Source organism: Brienomyrus brachyistius, chromosome 1, assembly GCF_023856365.1.
Source record: "Brienomyrus brachyistius isolate T26 chromosome 1, BBRACH_0.4, whole genome shotgun sequence".
Taxonomy (NCBI): Eukaryota; Metazoa; Chordata; class Actinopteri; order Osteoglossiformes; family Mormyridae; genus Brienomyrus; species Brienomyrus brachyistius.
Genome location: NC_064533.1, coordinates 36,681,810 through 36,706,275, shown reverse-complemented (window position 1 = coordinate 36,706,275; position 24,466 = coordinate 36,681,810). Strand labels below are relative to the sequence as shown.

The window sequence follows — 24,466 nt, the reverse complement described above, 5'->3', positions numbered from 1 at the left end:
ATATGAATTACGTAAATAGACTTGACTTTCTTGTTTTATTGTTGCCGCTCGGAAGAAAATATAAAAATGTTTGATGCAATTAATATACAATTGAATGAAAGATGAATTGTCAAACTCAGCTGTTACTTTGTTGCAGGATACAAGTCTGAGAGAAAAACTGGAGATAATTTCATGCAATACCTATGCTTTAAACTGCTATGCCTTTAATGGCTAATGCAATTAGTAAAACTCGACCACGTTTACAGTTGACTTAAATGGTAAATGGAGGCATAGATGCTTGTTATTTATACATATGGCGGGTGTATAATATCAGTGCCTATTTGTGTAGGATTAGCCTACCTGTTCAATTTAACAAAATGAATCCCCAATTCAACAAATATTCAACACAATAATAAGTCATACAGTTTAAATAATAATACACTTTGATTGAAAAGTTAAAAACTATAGTCACATGCAAAACGTTTGTAAATATTTATGAATGCATGAAATATTTATGTTGCATTTTACCCAACATAAACATACGCAATGTGGAAAACAAGGTTACGCCCGATTTGACATCATCGCCTCCTTGTGTATCAATCCTGCATGTTGAGCTCAATGAGGCGGCCAGCAAACACGCCCAACGTGCCAATGATACACACGGCCATGAACACACACAGCAGGATGTGATCCAGCACCATGGCAACAAATTTCCACTCCTCAGCAGCCTGGAGAGAGCACAGGGTAGAGAGGCAAAGAGGTTAAGGAGAGCCACTGGGGACAGGGAACACATGACTTCCTATGGAGTATTTACCACACTTGCTCAAAATATGGTTCTGCAAAAAATATGACTGGACTTTTGAGTTATGCCACAATATGGACGGTTTGCCAGCCTTAGAACGTGTCCTTACATTCAAAGAAAAAGTTCTGCCATCAGCCTTACATTATTGGATTCCTCGTCAGACTTCATGGTCTCAGCGATGTACTTGACTCCGTCAATGGCACTGCGGACGTCAGGGTTTTTAATGATGGGCGACTGAAAAGTAACGGAGGGCGGGGTGGGCTTTCCCGAGATGTCAGAGATATCGAAATCCGCAGTGAAGATGGACTTGTCCTGCCTGTCCTTGGCCGGCCTCTTCATTGTCGAGAAGAACATGACGTTGGGAATTGTCTCGATGAAGATCTAGAATTGACCAGAAAACAAACTTTAAAATCCAGTATTTCTAAATATAAAATCTTAATGAGAAATTCCATGAAACAATGACATTCAAGTAAGTACTCATCATCTGACAATATCATATGCATCCAAATATTTTGGTTTTTGTTTAAAGCTCTCCCTTTGTTTTTATGAATTTTTTCACCCAGTGACATCATAAAGAGACATTTCTTTTGGAATCTTTGCAGATTCACGTCTGAGAAACATCCTATTCACATTCCTGCCAGATGGAGGCCATTTTGTACACAGCATGTCACATGGTGACACAGTCAGCACCAATATAGGGAACAACTGATAACTATGAACACTCTAGCGTGGCTAACAATTTAACCCGATTCTTACCCTTCTGTAAAGGCAAAAATGTTCTTATTGCTATAGAAGTCATTTAGTTATAATTTGAATTTTCTTGTACACTAGTGGCCAATATTGCGGAAATGCTTCCAATTTTTACAGATCACAGAACTTTATTCCATTTACTCCAGTTACTTATTTAATCATCCAATGCATGATATTCATAACATTCTTTGATTGTTTATAAACATTACCGCACCTATTTGTGCAATAATTTTGTGTGTAATGCCAAACATACTAAGCATTTCCACAAGTGTACTTCCTATCAGTACAATGACAATAAGAATATTCTATTCTTTATTCTGTTTACCAGGCTCAATCAGTTATCTGGGGTACACAACCAAATCAGCATGACTAATTGAGCAGATCAGGATCCAGTGAAAATGGATTCATTATCGTAGCAAAACAAAAGAACCTGCATCATTTAATACTTATCACTGCCTTGCAGTTGCATATGACTCCTGCAGGTGGCAGCATCAGATAATGCATTTTTTCTCTATATGGCATGATTAATTCTTTAACATGACAATCTTCGTGCCAAAATGTGTAACATTTAGGGGACTGAAATACAACCACTAAAACATATTTCTTTTGTTGTTTTTTTTTTATATAGCAGGGTTTATTAAACGGTAACATACTTTTCCAGTAACACTGGTAAAGTGAGGTAAACCAAATGGATTCTTTTTCTTTTCTATGGATGCTTTTTCATCATGACAATTTGATGATGTATGTGCAAGCAAACATCCTGCATTTTCCATTACAATACAGACATCATCAGCAAGCTAACTTCAATTTACGAAGATTAAAGAATTTAGTTGGCTTTACTAACCCATAGATGAGAAGCATACTGGGCGGCAAAGAGATTAAACAAGATACGTCTCGGTAGGTGATTGGAAGCCAACTAGCATAACCAGGGACGGATTACGGACCGGGCCAGTGGGGCCGCTGCCCAGGGGCCCTTGGGGTGCAGGGGGCCCGTGGGGCCCCTAGCCCAAAACAATTTGCAATGCTTATCAACAATGTATTTTTGTTTGTCTATTTTAGAGGGCCTACATTCTTTGATCCTCTGCCTACAAGGGCCCCTGACCCTATAGGGAGGGAGTTTGGCTGCCAAGGGCCTTGAATTGTGGTGGTTATGGTGGTGGTGCTGGTGGTGGTGGGGGGGGAGGGGCCCTCGCGAACGTTTTGCCCAGGGGCCCACACAACTCATAATCCGTCCCTGAGCATAACCCCTCCCACTCTGAAAAAAGAGACCTGAGGCTGACTGGCAACTGCCTGCTGTACTCACCTTACGCACCCACTGAGGCATGGTGTGGGTACTTGGGGAGCGGTGGTGAGTATTGATGACTATGACAGTGATGACGATGGATGTGATGACGAACACCATGGTGAACAGCATGTACTTCCCAATGAGGGGCACAGCACTGGAGGTTGATGGGATCAGCTCCACAATGACCAGCAGGAACACGGTCAGGGACAACAGAACAGAGATGCTGAGGGTCATCTTCTCCCCTGAGGAGAAACACCACGTGCAAGAGGCCAGCTGAGTTGTAAAGACAGACCTGATACCACACAAAACAGACCTTCCTAACTCAACTGACCAAGAGACTAAGGAATACTATACTATACAGTCCAGGACTGAGCTGGCTCCAAAAAAGGGCTGAACTGTGTACATGCTGTTCTGCTATTATACTCTAAAATGCGAGTCAGCTCATTTGTGATTGGTAAATATGAAAAAGATGTATGTACTATAACACGAATCACATGTTAACTTTTATGCAATTTTATCCTCGACATGATTATACTTTATAAAGCTCTCCTCTGGGATCAATAAAGTTACAGGAAATATTATATAATATTATGTTACAGGAAAGAGCTGTTTGTCCACTGCACCAGGTATCGTACTTTTAATACTAAAAAGTACCAAAAGTACAGTACTTCAAAGTGTTGGATTTCCACTTGCGTAAAAAATGAATATCAACACGCGAGGTGGGGTATTTTGTAGGCTACTGAATTCGAAAAATGGCTGTAGTATATTATAGGGCTGGGTAATGTGTGATATTAATACCAACATTGCATGTCATGCACATGCGATTCTTACATCACAAGGACCGCAATAGTCAGCTGGGTTGAGATCAGGCTTTTTCATACCTTCATACTGTCCAGACATTATAGCATTTCTATTTTGTCATAGGAAACTAAATTTCCTAAAACTCAGCTGCAGGCAACGCAATCGCATGCATTGAAATTTTAATGATTGTTCATTTTCAAGATTATCTATCCATCCATCCATTATCTGGAACCACTTGTCCTATTCAGGGTCGTGGGGGGGTCCAGAGCCTATCTTGGAGGGTTCTGGTGCAAGGCAGGGAACAACCCAGGATGGGGTACCAACCCATTGGAGGGCACACTCACACACCATTAACCTCAGCATGTTTTTGGGCCCTCGCCCGGACGCAGGTCATTGGGACCCCCCCCCCCCCGGAGCCAGGCCTGGGGGTGGGGCTCGATGGCAAGCGCCTGGTGGCCAGGCCTGCACCCATGGGGCCTGTTGGGGTACAGCCCAAAGGAGGCACGTGGGTCCCCCCTCCAATGGGCTCACCACCTGTAGGAGGGGCCAAAGGGGTCGGGTGCAGTGTGAGTTGGGTAGTAGCCGAAGGTGGGGACCTTGACAGTCTGATCCTCGGCTACAGAAGTTAGCTCTAGGGACATGGAATGTGACCTCTCTGGTGGGGAAGGAGCCTGAGCTGGTGTGCGAGGTCATGAGACTCCGACTAGATATAGTCGGGCTCACCTTGATGCACGGCTTGGGCTCTGGAACTAGCCTCCAAAAGGGGGGTTGGACCCTGTTCCACTCTGGAGTCGCTCGCAGGGAGAGGTGCCGAGCAGGGGTGGGCATACTTATTGCCCCCTTGCTGGGTGCCTGTACATAAGGTTTAAGAGAGGAAGAGAGGGTAGTCTCCCTTTGCCTTTCGGTAGGGGTCCCGATCTGAATCAGAGTGGTGTTTTGTTATTTGACTTCTGTGCTCATCACGGATTGTTGATAATGTTCAAACATAAGGGTGCATTTGGCACCAGGACACCCTAGGCCGCAGTTCCATGATCGACTTTGTGGTCTTGTCATTGGACTTGTGGCCACATGTATGGAACACTCGGGTGAGGAGAGGGGCAGAGCTGTCAACTGATCACCACCTGGTGGTGGGTTGGCTCCGCTAGTGGGGGAGGAAGCCGGTCAGGCCTGGCAGACCCAAGCGTATAGTGTGGGTCTGTTGGGAATGCCTGGTGGAATCCCCTGTCAGGAGAAGCTTCAACTCTTACCTCTGGCAGAACTTCGCCTTGTCCCGTGGGAGGCGGGGGACATTGAGTCCGAATGGGCCATGTTCCGCACCTCCATTGTGGAGGCGGCTGATCGGAGCTGTGGCCATAAGGCAATCGGTGCCTGTCGTGGCAACAATCCCCAAACCCACTGAAGAAGAAGCCCTATCAGGCCTTTTTGGCCTGTGGGACTCCAGAGGCAGTTGATGATTACCGGTGGGCCAATTGGAACACTTCGGTGGTCGCTGAGACAAAAACCTGGAGGTGGGCTCCCCTATCTCTGGGGCAGAGGTCGCTGAGGTGGTTAAAAAGCTCCTCGGTGGCCGGGCCCTGGGGGTGGATGAGATCCGCTCGGAGTTCCTCAAGGCTCTGGATGTTGTGGGGCTGTCTTGGTTGACACACATCTGTAGCATTGCGAGGACATCAAGGGTGGTGCCTCTGGATTGGTAGACTGGAGTGGTGGTTCCCCTCTTTAAGATGGCGGACCGCAGGGTGTGCTCCAACTATAGAGGGTTCATACTCCTCAGCCTCCCTGGTAAGGTCTATTCAGGCGTCCTGGAGAGGAGGGTCCGTTGGATTGTCGAACCTTGGACTTCAGGAGGAGCAGTGTGGTTTTTGCCCTGATCGTGGAACAGTGGACCAGCTCTAAACTCTCGGCAGGGTCCTGGAGGGTGTGTGGGAGTTTGCCCAACCAGTCTACACGTGCTTTGTGGACTTGGAGAAGGCATTCGGCCATGTCCCTCGGGGAGTCCTGTTGGGAGTGCTCCGGGAGTGTGGAGTGCCGGGCTGCCTTATAAGGGCTGTTCAGTCCCTGTATGACCGGTGTCAGAGCTTGGTCCGCATTATCGGCAGTAAGTCGGACTCATTTCCGGTGAGGGTTGGACTCCGCCAGGGCTGCCCTTTGTCACCGATTCTGTTCATAGTTTTTATGGACAGAATTTCTAGGCGCAACTAGGGCATGGTTTGATGACCTCAGGATTAGGTCTCTGCTTTTTGCAGATGATGTGGTTCTGTTGGCCTCATTGGACCGTGACCTTCGGCTCTCACTGGAGCAGTTCGCAGCCGAGTGTGAAGCGGCTGGGATGAGAATCAGCACCTCCAAATCCGAGACCATGGTCCTCAGCCGGAAAAGGGTGGAGCACTCTCTCCGGGTCGGGGAGGGGGTCCTTCCCCAATAATAATAATTGATACTTTATTAATCCCCGTGGGGAAATTGTCTTTTTTACGCCTCCCTCAACTTGCTCTTTGGGGAGTAAGTTGTCTGTAAAGGGCAGACACCTATAGTAGTGCCCAGGGAGCTGGGGGTTAACGGCTTTGCTCAAGGACCCGCAGACATGCTAAGGCTGGGTTGAACCGGCGACCTTGTGATTGCAGGCACACAGGCATAGCCCACTGTGCCACATGCTGCCCCCGAAATTGGAGGAGTTTAAGTATCTCTAGGTTTGGTTTACAAGTGAGGGAAGGATGGAATGGGAGATCGACAGGAGGATTGGTACGGCATCAACAGTGATGTGGGCGCTGCTTCAGTCTGTCATGGTGAAGAAAAAGCTGAGCCAAAAGGCAAAGCTCTCGATTTACCAGTCAATCTATGTTCCTACCCTCACCTATGATCATGTGGGTAATGACCGAAAGAACGAGATCTCAAGTGCAAGCGGCCGAAATGAGTTTCCTCCGCAGGGTGGCTGGGCTCTCCCTTAGAGATAGGGTGAGGAGCTCAGTCATTCGGGAGGGACTCAGAGTAGAGCCGCTGCTCCTCCGCATCAAGAGGAGCCAGAAGAGGTGGCTCAGGCATCTGATCACCTCCCTGGTGAGGTGTTCTGGGCATGTCCCATTGGGTGAAGGCTCCGGGGAAGACCCAGGACATGCTGGATAGACTATGTCTATCCTGGAGGAGCTGGACAAAGTGGCCAGGGAGAGGGAAGTCTGGCTTTCCCCGCTTAGACTGCTGCCCCTGCGACCCGACCTCGGATAAGCGGAAGATGATGGATGGATGATTTTGGGCTGTGAGGGGGAAACCAGAGTACCAAGAGGAAACCCTACAATGACACAGCGAGATCATGCAAACTCTAAAAACATGGAGTCATGGAGGGGGATCGAATCCTGGTCCCAGAGGCGTGAGGCAATAGGGCTAACAACTGCACCAGCGTGTCATCCAAGACTATCTAGTATATGTTTAAAAATCAGTTTAAAGTTTAGTTCTGCTACTTTTGCATGAGCGCTGCACATGTTCTCCGAGACCCTAGTATATTATTCTAAATACTTCTTTATTTCTTATCATACCATCCTAAACTTGTTGTACCTGTTTTATAAGTCCTACCCAAAAGGACCAAACTATAAAAAAAGTACCTCAGCTGGTTTGGCACTATAGGTACTGGAACTTTTAATACTGGTACTCGAATGGAAGTCAAAATACCGTACTTGGTATGGTGGAAAAGTGCCCTGTAACTAGTCTGGATTCACATACACACTACAGTATAGACATGTGAAAATATACTATCATTCTTGGCTTAGTATTGAATTAAACCAAAATTAGACTTTTTAGATAAAGTTAATGGACTAGCTGGTGTGATGTTATTCTACTGAAAGGGTTGATATTGTTAGGTGTCATATGATGTCAGGAGCATGATGCACTAAGGAAACCCATTACCTGAGTCAGTGGGCAAGTAGAAGACCAGGCCTGTGAGGAAGGAGAAGAGCATGCAGGGGATGATGACGTTGACGATGAAGTAGAGGGGCAGCCGGAGCATGAGGAAGTGGTAGGTGATGTCCAGGTAGGGCGTTTCGGGGCAGCAGGCATAGTACACCCAGTGCTTCCAGCTACGATAATCCTTCATCACCCACTCGCCACTCTCCATGAAGTTACTCAAGTCTGGCCTGTCACTGTCCTGAGGAGGTCAAGAAGTACAACAAGGCAATGTAGCGGAGTAAGGCAGGTCCGGAATCTATTTTCCTGGAACAGTTACATTATTTTTATACGCATTTGGTGTGCCATCAGCCCGGTATGCACAGCAGAACAACGGAATGGAAGTCCAGATCACATGATTACCGGGTTGACCACGACCAGGTTGCCATCATACGTCCATGTTCCCAGTTTCATGCTGCAGTTCTGAAGGTCGAAAGGGAAGTACAACACAGTGATCTCACAGTAGCTCTTGAAGATGGCAGGCGGGGTCCAGGTGATCATGCCGGTGTGCTCCAGCAGCACCTTCGTCTCGTGCACGATTGCGAAGTCTCCATCAGCACTGTGTGGAGACATTAGAGGCAGAAAGGTCGTTAGCATAGCGCCGGACAACTGCACTGTAACTTAACCAGGGATGCCACCTGCAACAGTTATCAAAGCACAGATGCCCTGAATAAATGGCGAATGTGACTGATATAGCGTCTGGTCTGATGACCGGATTCAGTCAGAGAGACTATTTGCAAGCTCCGCAGAAGGGGGAGCTACTTGACATCAAAGCAAAGTCATGACAAGTCACTGCTGGAATACTGTGCTAGCCTAGCCTAAGCACACTGAAACTGCATAGCGAACAATGACAAAAAAAGATGGATTCTTACTTATTATAAAGAACAAGATCAGGGCGCCAAATATCAGATGATGGTATTCGGATTTTTTTTATTCCACCATATTCATCGGGGTTCCATTGCAAGTTTACATCTTTCCATTGCTAAAAACAAGAAAAAAAACATATAAGGCTTTGTACAACATATATGGCATACAATCAAGTGAAATTAGTTTCAATAATTCTTTTCCCATTAAGTAATTCCTTAATTGCTTTATTAAGCATATTTACAGTTTTAAGCAATTTTATTTCCGATTAAGCCAAGGGAAAAGGAGAGATACCTGCTTAAGTCTCACATTGCTAGTGACAATCTGATTTACTTCATCCTGAAGTAAAAGAAGAAAATAGGTAAATCTGGAGAAGGGAGCTGGGTAGGGGGGTTAGTAGCAGGATTTACCACCAATCTCGTACCACGCTGATGAGCTGGATGAGCTGAAGGCCTACTGTGACCACCACTGGGTCTTTGAAGTGGTTGACAGGACGAACCACCTTGTTGTAGCCAGTGAAAAGCTGTTTGACCAGGCGGGTTTCATCCTCTGAGCACCGAGCCAGTCCTACAAAAAAAAAAAAAAACGTACAGTGTGCTTTAAGTGTTAGACCAGCGATAAACACCGATATGGAGCAGGCAAATAGCCACAGACATGTACAGCCAACAGGAATCTTTAAAGGTGACTACAAAAGGAATGTTGTTTACTGTAAGAGATATTCATTGTAATGCAGGACTTCAGAATCGCAATAAACCAACAGGCCTCCTACACAACAATCAGAAAAAGTAGAAAGAGCAGTGAAACAATACTACAGTCTGTGGTGACTTGTAACTGATCATGTTCTGCTCATGCTGTGCTACCAACAGTGACCGGAAGACACAAGACAACAGCCAAATGTATCACATGGTGTAGTGTATTTTAAGAGTGCAAATACTCCTGGGTGCACCAGGAGATTAGCAGCTGTCCAAACAGCTGAGGAGAGTTCATGGACGAGACGCTCTTACAAACAGCGCAGACTTTGACGAGGCGATCAAGGCAGTAGAGAAGAAGTTGTCTTAACAATACTTGCACTAAGCTTAATAACAACAATAGGTACATTACGATTGATTGTTAATATGAGCAGTCACCAGTTAAAAATCCTAAAATGATATAACATGACAGCAAGAGTTCAGTTAATATGTTCTATTTTCAGTTAGATATGCATTTTAGTACAACTATTATAACGGGCACAGTGGGTAAAATTGTCCGTTTTATTATTAGTTACAAGTTGCTTTATACGACGTTTATCCAGTTAAATTTTGAATCCCCCTCTTTGCCGTAAGGTAAAGTTGACAGATGATAATTGTGACAGACACATGATACAATTACAGAAGAGCCTCTGCTATTTCCGCCATAGTCTGAACCAAGTAACCAGTATCCGATTTTCTTCTCCGTATGACCTTGACGCTAAAGCTTTACATTCATGAGGAATCTTTACGAAGTTTTAAATGCAACGAAAAAACAGGAATACAGTTTAGGTAACGGTGCAATGCGGACATCTCATTCTTTAAATGTGTAAGTAACACGTTTGCTTTCCCGAAAACAGCAATGCACTAGGCTATAAGAGAAATAACGCACATGTACCTGTCAATCAAGGCCACCTCCGCTGCTCCGCAGAAGTATTGCGCTATTCTAATTCTTACAATCTGTAAATACGTATTTTAAATTTTACTATCAAAAATCGGTTCGATACTGCCATCCATTCTTCCATTTTCCACACCCGCTTGTCCAAGTTTATTCTAAGAATTAGTTTGTTTTTCTACACTTGAATAACTGGAGAGAAAATTGTAATTTGAAAACTGTGCTATAGTTTGGCTCGTAGGTAAAAAAGAAAAACTGTTCTTGATACTAAAATTACACTTATCTTTTAAATTTTTTTTATCGTGAACAAAAATCACAAAGTTGTTACACCACGGCTCAAAAATACACAAAATATTGATCTCGACATTAACAAATATGTAAAAAAAAAAAAAAAAAAAAAAAAAAACGACTTACCTGTTAATACAAGCAGCGAGAAAAAATACAAATAATTCATATTGTATCTGTGTTATTGATCATTAGTAGATTTACATTCCATCTACTGGAAAAAGCTGTTGGCGACGTCCTGGACCGCCTCGCTAAAGAATGACAGAGCGCAAAGATGTGGCGGATGCCTACATGGACTTCCGTGACTCCCACTGACGGTAACTGCATTATTATTGTGGGCAGCATGTGCGCCCAAATGACAACTGGGTAAACCTAGACCATGTCATTCGACACGTTCCTCCGTCTGTCCCATCCCAGGGGTCCCCCTGGAAGACGACCCTCACCCCAAAATGACTGTAGGGTCATTTAACAGCTTGGTCGGGGTTAGTCTCATTTTGTCACTGAGTGTTGCATATATGTGGATGGATGGATGGCCACCCCTGATCGCCCCTGATTTAGAGCCGCACCTCCACTGAGCAGTTTTATAGAGGGGTGGGTGAGGTTGGTAAAGCATTACATATCCAGATTATATTTCATAATGCCCAAAATGGTCAAATTTGATAGAGGAAACCAATGACCAAACAAGTGTAACTGAACGTTTGGCTTCTCATATACTGGGGTGACTGTTCAGCACATGAAAATAAGAACACAAATTGCTAGGTAGATAAATAACTCTTTTTGCTATTGCAATGTACCTCTGAAATAGTTGGTGATTAAGAACTCAGAAGAACATATTTCTTCACAACATCACAAAGCAGGAAAAAGCACATGGTTATAGCAGCCACCAACTCTGGTTTGGATATATATAACTTCAGTGTAAATAAAGACATTTTTTCAGAATTTTAAACTGTTTTATATCAGTCAATTTGACTGTAATTCACGTTTTTTTCCTGTTATGTTAAATGACAGAAAAAAATATTAAAACTACATTGCATAAACGTATATTTACGCACAGTTTGTAAAATAACAGAGAAATCCCTTCAGTGAAACTGGACAATTTCTTTTCTGTATTTTTCCAGAAATTAGACTTATGGTTACATGCTTTATCTGTAAAATTTAAATGTTTTTACTGTACCAACATGTGCTGTTGTTTTATTAACGCGCAACAGCACTTTTTTTTGTGAATTTTCTTTCATTAACTTTAATTTTGCATTCAATGTATACCTGTTGCAAATTTCGTTCTTAAACATATATCCACCACAATTGTACTGTGTTGTTGTATATATATTAAATGGTTTGTGTAGAGTTAAGGTTACAAACATTACAAAAAATAATAAAAAATGAGATAATATGGGGAATGTACGAGTCAGCGAATTGGTATTTAGTGTGATTATATTATTAAATAATTACTCATCGAATGGTTAATTCCGAGTCGGCAAGTAGATAAAAGTAGACTGTCATAGCTCAGTTTATAGCGTGTTTATCTTAACATGAACAATCAGGAGCGTTTATATTGGACTTAAAGAGATTTATAGCTTCTACCTTCACAAAAGGTCTATACTGTGATGGACCGGACGCTTCCGGTCGCAACTAGTTTCAAATTTGTGCGCATACGCAGAGGTCAGTGGAAGGCTCTATTTATCTGTTTAAAGAAATAAAAGGTTTGCAGATCAGAACTGATGGGATCATCTGAGAATTGATACAAGAAAGCGCTACGAAGTCAGAGAAGGACTAAGACACATATTAAGGTATGTATATTTAGACTTTTTAAAATATATGCTTTGTTTGACAGTGTTGCAACCAGGCGCATTTCGCGTATGCACCGATTGCAAACGAACAGACCGTTGGAAGTCATAGAAGTTTTAGATTTGAATGGATTAGATAATTCGCCAAAAAATAAAAGCACAGCTAAACTCACAGGTCAGATAAGGAACGGGGAAAACTGGTCAGTGTAAGATATAGTTTATTCCTTAGTATTAACGGTTGGTTGCGTTGTTTTATTTTGCAGATAGATATTATATTAAGACATTAGTTATATCGTAGACATAACTAATGTTAGACATGTTATAATTAGCTAACGTGAAATACTAGCGTATCAGTTGTAATATTAACATAAACATCTAACTGTCACGATCGGGGTTCCGCTGGTAAGGCGAACAGGCAGGCAAGCAGGCAAGGAGCATGCAAGCAGGCGAAAATCGGGGAAAACAGGGGTTTATTCTCGGGGCAGAACAAACGGGAACACCGGGCAGATACTGATATCGACAACATCATTGATGGACGAAAGACTCAGGAAAGACATGGACTTAAAAAGACAGGATCAATCAAAATAACAAGACACAGCTGGGTACGACCAGGGCAGCACACGTGGATAATCAGGGGGGCGTGGCACACACGAGGATCATTACCCTGTCACGAAATATATATTCATAGTTGCTAATTATGCATTACAAAATGGTGATTTCTGCATCAAAAGTGCCATTTTTGTGACAGTGCATTTACATCCTTAAAAAAATATGTAAATCACCAAATTAACCCAGAAAGGGGCTTCAGGGTGGAGAAAGGAGCAAAAAGACAAGCTGTGAATTCAAATGTTCTGTCTCTTATTTCAAAAATAGCTGACTTTGAGTGGAGGGAGTGTCATACCCGGCTTGTACGATCCTCGTGTGTGCCACGCCCCCCTGATTATCCACGTGTGCTTCCCTGATCGTACCCAGCTGTGTCCGATTATTTTCAACCAGTCCTGTCTATTTGAGTCCATGTCTTACCAGAGTTCAGTGTCTGTCATTGATGTTTGTGAGCGTCATTACCAGTGTTCCGTCTTGCCCGTCCCGTTCCAGACTAAATCCCCGGTTTTTTCCCCGATTCTGCCTGCTTCCTGCTAGCTCGCCTGCACGCTCGATCGCCCGTTTTTATCGGCGATCGTGACAGGGACTAACATAAGATCTCTGAACATTGTAAATAACAAAAGTGATTGTACTTCTTTTGTTCTGCACAAGGCTTTTGCCAGTTTATGTAAGCATGTTTCTGTGCTTGGTGTTTTTGAGCTTGTTTATGTGAGTATTTTATTTAAATGTTAAAATGTGTTGACACATTTGAAGAGCGTTAATGTCAGTTTTAATGTTTTTGAAAGTTGTTAATAAACCGGATGTAACTGAATATCTGTGTAATGTGTCATTAATTTCCCCAAAAACATGTCATTTTTTAATCAGTATGCTACCATCCATCCATCCATTTTCCAAACCGCTTATCCTACTGGGTCGCGGGGGGTCCGGAGCCTATCCCGGAAGCAATGGGCACGAGGCAGGGAACAACCCAGGATGGGGGGGCGGCCTCCTTCCAGTATGTACGCGCTTAATTATGATAATGGACTCAAAAGGTTTTTAAATGATATGGTTTGTTCTTTAATATATACCTATTGTTTTACTTTTGGTTTTTATTAAGCAGTATGATTACGTGAAGGGAAAAAATGTACTCAATAAAAACGTATACAAATGAAATTAAAAAAACAAAAAAACAGCAATGCACTTCGAGAAAATATCTGTGTAAATAGCGAGCGTCGCGCACCCTCACGTAACACACCCCTAACTATCGTTTAACAACGTGCAACTTATTTTGGATTTGGCGTTTGCTGGTTAAAAGCACAATGTGATTTCGCTGCCATAAAACAGCAATGCGTCAACAATGTGCCAGGCCACGCCTCATTTAAAAAAAAAAAAAAAACACAACCCCCAAGAGCGGAAAGTAGGCGCAAAATCATTTACTATTTTATTGACGTGCGCATGACGTGAAAATGAGCAATGCGCTGGTACCAAACTAGCAAAAACATTTTGTGTCGAACTTTGCACACATGCAAAGTAGAACCCATGGAATGTGACACACTTCATCAGATGAATCGGAAATATCAAAACAACAAGAGCTAGACACTAAATAACCAGGGTAATTAACCTGGGTATTTTTAATCATGCTGATCCTGCACTCTGTGAGATTGCCTTCAGACACAAACTGGCAGAAGCAAGAAGACATCTCTAAAACTGGCATTGTCTCCTGAGTCATTTGGAACTGATTTGATTATGCAAACTCTGACGTCAAACAAACCACGCTCTGTTTGTAAAGTCTGCCTAAAGCCTGTAGCAGCGTGTTAACCTTATCCCAGCATCTCCAGCAGATGCAGGTAGTTGAATGGGAGAAGTGTGTGGCTATGTGAGGTGTGCTAGCTAGGTTCTCTGACTGGTTATCTCTCATTTTGTTCTGCCCACAGAAGATTTTTGTGTAAGTAGAACTCCCGCGAGCTAAATACACCAGAATTATTGCCTATTACAGCCTTGGAGGGAATGGCTGAGCTAAAGGTTATATTATAGCACACAGGAAGTAAGGGTTACCACTCAGGAAGGGAATGCTAATGTCTTAGTTATCGCCTGCCACGGTTAATGTCCAGAAAAGCGTGATTCTTTATTACACAGCTCCAACCTAGTAGTGCTACTCGTGTAGTTTCGCTGAGTACATGTAACACTTGTTGCCATGGCGCAATGCCCAGATGTAAGGCATCTAATGGTGCCCAATAGGGGTCAGTGAGTACAGGACTATTTTTATCTCTTCAACCAATAAAATTATCTGTATCTGTACCTATACCTGGGGAGGCATGGTGGTACTGTGGTTAGCATAGGCACCTCATGCTTCTGGAAACCTGGATTTGAGTCTCTGCACATGTAGAGCCTGAGTTGGCATGTTTTCATTGGGTTCTCGGGTCCCCCACACACACACGCACGCACGCACACACACACACACACACACCAAAAACAGGCTAAGGTAAACTGGAGTTGTTAAAATGTCTGTAGGTGTTCTGGGTTTGGTGTCCCATAATGGGTTACTCTTTACCTTCTGCCTGTAGGTTCTGGGGGGTTCACCATTCGGCAAAGAATGTCATGGAGACTCTTGCGCTGGCTCAGCGAATTGTACTGCTAAGATTTCAGAATACCGAAACAGCATCAAGCGACAGTACACTATCTAGACATATAGACCAAAGTATCACACTATGAAAAATTCTATGTCACCTGATGTGCATCTAAATAAACACACATCTATGCAAAGAGTATGAGTCACACAACACACAACTAACCAAGAGGTTATAAAGCACACAGTGAGTGAGGGTGCTCTGGTATGTAATGCAGGTCAAGCACAACAAGATCGCTGGGGGAAATCTGGAAGACTTCCTCCTTCTCAGGCACATGAGTAATTGGTGTCAGTTAATGAGAATATCCTGTAGTTAATGGCCATGGGGGAGGGGCGGTATGGGCAGCAGGCCAATGAGCATCACTGCTTCTCTGAAAGAAGATACATTCTGGTCCCCAGCCGGCTGGCTGCCGATCTGGCCACAGCTTCAGTTACACTCCGGTCCCCAGTCGGCAGGCGATCTGGCCACGGCGTCAGTTACACTCCGGTCCCCAGTCGGCGGGCGATCAGGCCACGGCGTCAGTTACACTCCGGTCCCCAGTCGGCTGGCGATCTGGCCACGGCGTCAGTTACACTCCGGTCCCCAGTCGGCTGGCGATCTGGCCACGGCGTCAGTTACACTCCGGTCCCCAGTCGGCGGGCGATCAGGCCACGGCGTCAGTTACACTCCGGTCCCCAGTCGGCGGGCGATCAGGCCACGGCGTCAGTTACACTCCGGTCCCCAGTCGGCTGGCGATCAGGCCACGGCGTCAGTTACACTCCGGTCCCCAGTCGGCTGGCGATCAGGCCACGGCGTCAGTTGCACTCCGGTCCCCAGTCGGCGGGCGATCAGGCCACGGCGTCAGTCGCACTCCGGTCCCCAGTCGGCTGGCGATCAGGCCACGGCGTCAGTCGCACTCCGGTCCCCAGTCGGCTGGCGATCTGGCCACGGCGTCAGTCGCACTCCGGTCCCCAGTCGGCTGGCGATCAGGCCACGGCGTCAGTCGCACTCCGGTCCCCAGTCGGCTGGCGATCAGGCCACGGCGTCAGTCGCACTCCGGTCCCCAGTCGGCTGGCGATCAGGCCACGGCGTCAGTCGCACTCCGGTCCCCAGTCGGCTGGCGATCAGGCCACGGCGTCAGTCACACTCCGGTCCCCAGTCGGCTGGCGATCAGGCCACGGCGTCAGTCACACTCCGGTCCCCAGTCGGCGGGCGATCAGGCCACGGCGTCAGTTACACTCCGGTTCCTGGCCAGTGATCTGGCCGCAGCATCAGGTTCACTTTAGTCCCCAGGCAGCTAGGGAACTCACCACAAGCAGTCATCCCAAGTCAGCAGATGACTCTGTTTCACAATTAATTATAAAAAACAATACTAAATCTTTAAGCTTCAAAGGAATTATAATTTGTGCTCAGTACCAAATCAAAGTTCCTGGCGACTTAATTTCCCCAAACACTGAAGACAACAAAAACTTAAGCCAAAGAGGAATTGCTTATGTAAATCCAAATGAGCATTAAAATGTTCAAAATAAATTTATTTCCAAGCACGAAGATGATTAATTTATTAATCTTCAATCACTAACTTCAGCAGAAACACTGTAAGCACGACACACTCTGTATTAGAGCAACAGTTCAGCCAAGAAACAACTGCAATCAATACAATTTATATCGTTTCTGCAGGTATGATACTGGGATATTTATACAAGACAAGAAAATATACTCAGTAATATAAGGCTCTTTGAGGCACAGACAATGTCAGACCTGAGTGCAAAAGTTACACATTCAAGTAATCAGATTACATCTAATGATATGGCAAGACATTCCACGAAGCTTGGCATGACTGCACGGCCATCACGATCCCCCTGTGGCAGTGTTCAGCTGGGCCCGATCCATGAACAGGACTCTGGTGTCAGCTGACGCTTGCTCCAGCTCCAAAACGGTGATGTTGTTTGGCTGTGAGCCACTGAGCAAGGGCCCAGGAACAAAGAGAGTTTGCTGTGGGCCTCTCTGAGGCCAGTATCTGCCCAAATTCACTCCATTGATCCAGACGTGGCCCTGAAGACAGAGGCAGATATGAACATGCTCAGCTGCCAAGACATGAATTCAACACCTGCCACCACAGTGCCCAGGCCCCTCCTACAAAGCCAACATTACATGCTATGATCTGCCAGCAGTCCCACTTACCTTGGTCCATCCTCTGAGCTTAAGAAAAGTATCCCAGGCCAAACCCTTTGGCTCCAAGGTCCCCATATAGAAAACTGGCCCTTCAAAAGCTTCACTCTCTGGCTCAAGACTGAGGTCCGGTCCCCCTAAATGTGGCCACCCACTTGCTATGACTTCATCAATGTCCAGGGAATATATCTGCCAATCAGTGAGCACATCACTGCCGAGGAAGAGATTGCTCACCAAGCCCTGAGAACAGAATGAGTGTCATTCACAGGGTGCTCAGTGTGCATCTCACCTGCCAATATGCAGCTTTTACTTCACAAATCCTGTTATATTAATTACAGCACAGCAACACAACTGTTACTCACGAGACAGTGTGACCGTGTCTTTCACTATAAAATATGTCCATGATAGCATCAATGCTCCAGAAAAAGTTTTACGTTGCAGAAATAACTTGGAAAATGAAAAGCCCTGCCATGTTTTCTGCATTTTATGCGACACCTAGAAAAACAATTATTTTCCCTTTCGACGAATAGTACAATTGAGAAAACAGGACAGCCAGTCCCTGGAACAACTGGAGTTACGAGCCTAGCTTAAGGGCCCAACGGTGACATCACTCTAGCCCACAGAACCACACAGCACCAGGCAACCAGAGTAACATTGATAAGGTGGTTTTAAATCCAGCCTTGCCTTGTAGTCATTGATCTTGCTGCCAAAGTTGACCCGACCCATGTTCTCCACCACAATGTCCAGCTGGTCCCCCTGCTTCCCTGTTACATTGACAGCCAATGTAGTATCTCGCTCCAGGAGGCCCTGGTACACCTGTCCAAAGAGAAAGTCATTAAACATGATATTAGGCTATTAATAACAATATCTTAAGCAGGTTCTTGAGCACCACTGGGTTTCAGTCACAGTCTTGATTTTTAAGGTAGTTGTCACCTGGTACAAGAATGAGGAAATCGGCAAAACCCACAAGACTGGTTTTGGGCATCAGATGCCACAACAAAACAAACAAAAAGATATGAACTGGATAGTCTCACGTCTTTGCCTTTAAACCAAATGACTAGATAACTTACAACTAGAAATAGCTTCAATGACAGCATATGCTATGCAGCAATCTGCTCTACTTTATATATATAGCAATCTGCTATTTTTTTATTGCATTACATGTCTTGTATCTGTGCACTTTATGGACCTCACCACTCTACGCAAAGGATTTTCCTGCTGGGATGAAGTAACATCTTACATTCCCAGTTAGGGACTGCTCTGCATTCATATGCACCCTGAGTCTTTACCCCATTGACGGAGACGTACGCCCGGTCATGGACTCCATTCAGAGGGGAGATGAGGGGGGTTTTATCATACAGCATTTTGGGCAACTTGGTGCGATACAGCATGTAGCCATAATACTGCAAGAAAACGAGAGAGGATACATTATTCATGTTGCTTTGCTAGACCCCCCCCCTAGAGTCCCTTCCCCGCACCCCCTTCTGTCCTCCCGACATTTCCGTACCTGCTTTATCTCCTCAAATGTCTTCAGATTTGGAGACAAGATAGGACCCTGGGGTGAGATGGTGTCCAGCAGGCTGCTCATCCTGCCCACCTGCAGGGCAAAACAGCCAGAGGTGGCAATTTCAGGTCCAGAAAGTAAAAATCCAGACCAGGGTTTTGTTTCAACCAACCACTTGAGTACTATATGACTGTGACTCTTTTTGCTCAACTGGTTAGTTGAAACAAAATCCTGGTCTGGATTTTTACTTTCTGGACCTGAAATCTCCACCTCTGAACACAGCAAAGGTATAATCCTCAGGGACACTCATACCTTTTTTAAGGTGACAAAGCCATAGGCAAACTTTGGTGTGGGTGGCGGCATGGGACCCTCTGGTACTGCTCGGAACTGGGAAGGGAAATTCAAAACACCAGTGATACCTAAACACTTACAGCAGAATGCACACACATTAATACATGATCTCTAAAACAGTGTTTCTCAACCCAGCCCTCAGAGACCCTCAGATGGTCCATGTTTTTGTTCGTTCCCAATTCCCTGGGAGCTGAGTGAGCAAAAATGGACTGTCTGGGGGTCCCAGAGGACTGGTCTGAGAAACACTGTTGTAAAAGGTACCTAATCTATCATTTAAAATGCAATACGACAGTCACATGACCTGTTAACAGAAATAGCCTTAAATATTTACATTAAATAGAATGGTCCTTCCTATTAAAATGAGTTGAAATCCTCATTTTTAGATGGATGCTCATTGCCTCTATTTTACCCTCTTTATGATTTCCTTGATGGCCAGTAGCTTGTCGGTGGGGTCCCCTGCCTCTGAGAGAGGAGCGTCATAGTCGTAGCTGGTGACCACTGGCCGGTATCTTGTATCGTGATCGGCTCCTGAGGAATCAGGTCAAACAGGCACAGATCTCTATGCAGCTGCAGGACCTGCAGTTGTTTGCATGAGGGTCTGTTCTATTCGTGTCACATGCTTTGGTGTAAATTCACTGGCAGGTGTCAACAAGTTAAAATGCAACAAGTTGGGAGTAGCTGACCAACCATTCCAGTAGCCAAAGTTTGTTCCACCTTCAAACATGTACCTATGGTGGAAAAGGTCAGAAGATTTTATAAATTAGGGGACTGCAAATTCTTTCTGTGCCACTACAATTTTTAATCTCAGATCCTTTTTGATATCATAAACACTAGATGGTTTATCAATCATGGGCAATAAAGACTGTCTATTGATTACCTCCCTCTAGTGGTCAGTACACGTGATTTCTTGAATATTAGTCTATATTGTTTATTAATAGATTAGTTCATTCTAAACCCAACAGCCCATGCAGTTTTTTCCAGCAAACACAGGCCATGCTATCTACAAGCCACGCCTCTCCAACCTGCGGAACTCACATATTGACGTTGGCACCCATAGACAGCATCTCCTCCAGCATTCCGGCAACTTTGTTGGTGTCAACCTGGGCATGCTGGTCACCCCAGTGGTCTAACCAGCCAGCATAGAACTCGGAGTTTACCTGAAACATGTGTGAGTCAGGGCTCTGCTGGGCTATGACCCCCTGCCCAACTGAGCTGGTATCCAAACTGAGCAGTGCGTCACGAGGCTGTGACCTCACTCACCAATGGACCCTGTGGCTCAAACCTGCGCTGGCGGTCAAAGGCGGCACTGGCATTGGTGTCTGGGCAGGAAATAAACCAAATTAGGAAAGTAAAACAGACCTTTCAGAATACGGTACCTGCAAATTAAGCAATTAAGACATATTCCAAACCCAATATCCATCCATCCATCCATCCATCCATTTTCCAAACCGCTTATCCTATTGGGTCGCGGGGGGTCCGGAGCCTATCCCGGAAGCAATGGGCACGAGGCAGGGAACAGCCCAGGATGGGGGGCCAGCCCATCGCAGGGCACAGTCACACACCATTCACTCACACATGCACACCTATGGGCAATTTTAGCAACCCCAATCAGCCTCAGCATGTTTTTGGACTGCGGGGGGAAACCGGAGTACCTGGAGGAAACCCCACGACGACATGGGGAGAACATGCAAACTCCACACACAGGTGACCCAGGCGGAGACTCGAACCCGGGTCCCAGAGGTGTGAGGCAACAGTGCTAACCACTACACCACCATGCCGCCCCCACCCAATATCCAATCACACCTAAATATTCTCACCTTATACTAAACCTAAAGACAATAAGAATGGATTCCCTCAATGAATCATATCAATCAAATTTAAGTCATGAATGAAAAACAGGCCGAGCTGACATGTCAGTTCATGTTCCAAAGTTCCTTCCTACCTGTTCCGAAGTCGATGGTGGCGTACAGACCCTGCAGCGTTCCACAAGCCATTTCCTTGTCCGTGTTCCCATCGGTAGTGAACAGGACCGTGTCTTCCCCAAGGAAGACCCGGAAGAGGTTGTGCAGGTGCCGCAGGTAGTTGTAGTCACAGGTAAAGTAACTGCCGTACTCATTCTCCACCTGGGAGATTGGCAAAGAATCCCTTACAGACAAGTGCCTAGGGATGTCTAGCTCTAGTATGACATGAAGACAGCAAGAGTTTGCCCCATCTTACAGGCTGTCTACCTGAAGCTGCTTTCACACGAGCTGATGCACAAGGTACCTGAACGCTGAGGATGTTCCCTCCCTTGCTGTACAGCCACGGCCTCACCTTGGGTAAGAGTACAGCCATCCAGCTGTCCACGGCCTGCAAATAGTCTGCATTAACAGCACAAGCAATCAGAGTTAGTACCAGCACCCATATATTCATGACAGAGAACTGCTGATCTGCAATGCAAACCGAGGCCTACAGACTGGCGGTGAATTCAGAACATTCTGGACTGAATACTATTTTCCCTGCAATGCAATGCAATGAATTAAGAAAAGTGGGATTGGGGAGTAAGGGGCTACTACTTGGTACCGTCCAGCAAGGGGCTTCTGAAGGCCTTACCTGGGTCCGTAGAGCGCAGCACGATATTGGGATTTTGCAGGAGCCAGGCCGGTAAACCACCCTACAGGGATTAGAGGAAGGCGACTATTTAGTACTGCAGCCGTATAGTTTGAGCGCCGTGTTCATTTTGCTTTCCTTCCATAGAAAGGCCTAGTTTAAGTGAAATTGAGCCTCCGAAGTGCCCATAATGCATTGCAGTGGTCTAGCATCCTGTCCAGAGTGACCCTTTGTACAGGAGAAGCAGCGATGGACTCTAAACACACAGAGGACTGTAAAGTTTGCTGCCCTCAGCTCGCACACACTGACCTGGAGGGCTGGTGAATCATTTCCTGTGTGGCGCCTGACATTATCAGGCCATTAAAAGATCATCATAAGGGAACAGTGTAATGATCATGTGCTTAACTGTTCCTCTACTTCCTCACTCACAATTTAGTCCACTGATTATGCAATGAAGCTCTGCTCGCAAGGAGTTCGCATGCTCTCCCCGCGTTTGCGTGGGTTTCTGCCGGGGGCTCCAGTTTCCTCCCACAGTCCAAAGTGTGTGCAGTAGGTTGGCCCCGTAATTGTGCCAGTGTGCATGTGACTGTGCGAGTGTGTGCGCCCCGCAGTGTGTTGGCGCCTGCCCAGGATTGGTTCCTGCCAATAGGCTCCAGACTCCCCTGCGACCCCGGTGGATGGATGGAAGGCACCACTCACAAGGCATTCAAACGCAACTACATCTCAGTGGCACAAGTATCAATGAGGCTTCCTTGCTCACAGCACTTATTAATTACTAATTTAAGTATTGGTTTAAATTAAAGCTTTGAAATCCCATAATGCAAAATGCCTTGCAACCCAAAGGGGGGGGGGCACTGAACAGCCAGAGCAGTGGTTCTCAATCCTGTTCCTGAAGCCAACCCCCCGCAGAATATTTTTATTCCACCCTATACTGCTTCTAGCCAGCGACACCCATTATTAGCTTATTAAGGGTCATATTAGTTTGACTAAGGCAGGGTTGGAATGAAAACATTCTGGACGGGGGGGGGGGGGGGCGGGTACCAGGAACTGGATTGAGAACCACTGAGCCAGAGCGAATGTGACACTGACCATTTCCCACTCTGCACAGATGTAGGGTCCAGGGCGCAGGATCACATACAGACCCGTCTGATTGGCCAGGTCCAGGAAGTGCTCGAGGTCCCGATCCCCTGAGAAGTTGTACACGCCCGGCATGGCCTCGTGAAAGTTCCAGGGTACATATCTACAGCAGCAAACACCCATCAGAGAACAGAATAATGCATGCGCAGACCAGAATAGGAACTGTTTGACAGTAAAATAAACAAAAAAAAAGTTAGAAGATGCACTAGTATGTTATAGGGTGTGTTTATATTTGAAGACATCTCTTTTAGATACAGAAACATATTCATACCCAAGTTTCTATTAATACAGTCTGAAAGCCAAAATAACGTACATCTGGACTGCATTGAGTCCTGTCATATACATCTTCAGCAGCCGGTCTTTCCAGTAGAAACGCGGAATGCGAAAATAGTGGATGCTGCCAGAGATATACTGGAAGGGCCTCCCGTCTTTCAAAAAACAGTCATTCTTGTAGTCTATAGAGAACGTGCGGGACTCAAACGCCTAAAAATGTGCATGAGACGGGAAAAAATGAAGTAAACGTTTTATTACCATGTACGAAAGAATGTAAAATTGTCACCTGCAGTAAGCATCACAAATCGGTGTCGAGAAACGTATATGGATTTTATAGAATTATTTTAGATATTACACCTGATACCAACCAGCCTTTACATAAATCACGTAAGTTCACAGTATCCGAAACAGGCAAGTACCAGCACACGTTACTATTTATTAACACAGTAACAGACAGACACCTAGTGGGATTTTAACACCCCAATGCGTAATGCACACAAAAATAGCACCCAAAGTATTATCACTTACCGCATTTTGATACATTACCAAACAAGCACAAATCAAATTGGTCACGAAATACAACCTTATTTTCATCATGTATTAGTTTATATTCTACGCTAAACTACTTTCGTTGCTGTATTTGTGAGATCTACATTTGCAAACTCATATATTTAGCAACAACATTTTTCTACGCTAACCACACATTTCCAAAATACGTTGCTATACTTATGAGACCTGACTTGATTTATGCAAACTCGCATAAAGTAACACACGGGATAAAAATGACAAACACGCCCAGTATTTGTTGTAGGACTCCGGATTCCGCAGCTGCGTGTCATGTGACTCACATCGCGCTCATCCGCAGGGTCCTAAACCCCACATATTTCCGCATCTAATCCTTTTACGTTACTTTAATATTGTAATCCTTCAAGACTATTGTTGTGCTATCTTGTTCTACTTGTTTGCACATTCTGCCCCTGATTGCGTGGATTTTTTTCTTCCGTGTATCCCGGTTACTTCATGAAGTCCAAAAAGGTGAATTAGTATATGTAAATAGTTCATTGTGTGTCTGTGTGAGAGTCACTGTCCTGTGATGGACTGCTATCCCATTCTGGGTAAAGACTCATCTTCATCCTGTAATGGATAAGCAGTATGGAA

General features: G+C 45.1%; 2 protein-coding genes across 3 annotated transcripts; both read right to left on the bottom strand.

Annotated features, from left to right (window-relative positions):
* Positions 1-16: 16 nt before the first annotated feature.
* Positions 17-10,866, bottom strand: chrna1 (cholinergic receptor, nicotinic, alpha 1 (muscle)). Its single transcript, XM_049008111.1, has 9 exons — positions 10,443-10,866; positions 8,833-8,975; positions 8,703-8,747; positions 8,417-8,526; positions 7,908-8,103; positions 7,509-7,746; positions 2,835-3,058; positions 923-1,162; positions 17-707 (listed from the first exon to the last, which is right to left on the bottom strand). Exons 1-9 carry the CDS (start codon positions 10,480-10,482, stop codon positions 576-578), a joined length of 1,368 nt encoding a protein of 455 aa, XP_048864068.1. The 5' UTR covers positions 10,483-10,866; the 3' UTR covers positions 17-575.
* A 5,930-nt stretch (positions 10,867-16,796) lies between these two features.
* On the bottom strand, positions 16,797-24,140 carry glb1l (galactosidase, beta 1-like). 2 transcript variants are annotated; one of them, XM_049013682.1, is made up of 16 exons: positions 23,837-24,140; positions 23,349-23,518; positions 22,988-23,138; positions 21,902-21,962; positions 21,575-21,669; positions 21,252-21,432; positions 20,570-20,628; positions 20,345-20,466; positions 19,997-20,037; positions 19,719-19,837; positions 19,271-19,345; positions 18,962-19,051; positions 18,744-18,857; positions 18,139-18,270; positions 17,467-17,694; positions 16,797-17,337 (listed from the first exon to the last, which is right to left on the bottom strand). In XM_049013682.1, the coding sequence occupies exons 1-16, from the start codon at positions 23,903-23,905 to the stop codon at positions 17,134-17,136; spliced, it is 1,911 nt and encodes a 636-aa protein (XP_048869639.1). In that variant the 5' UTR covers positions 23,906-24,140; the 3' UTR covers positions 16,797-17,133. The 2 variants fall into 2 exon arrangements, with proteins under 2 accessions (XP_048869639.1, XP_048869718.1); XM_049013761.1 differs by having other exon boundaries at positions 23,041-23,138.
* Between the last annotated feature and the right edge of the window lie 326 nt (positions 24,141-24,466).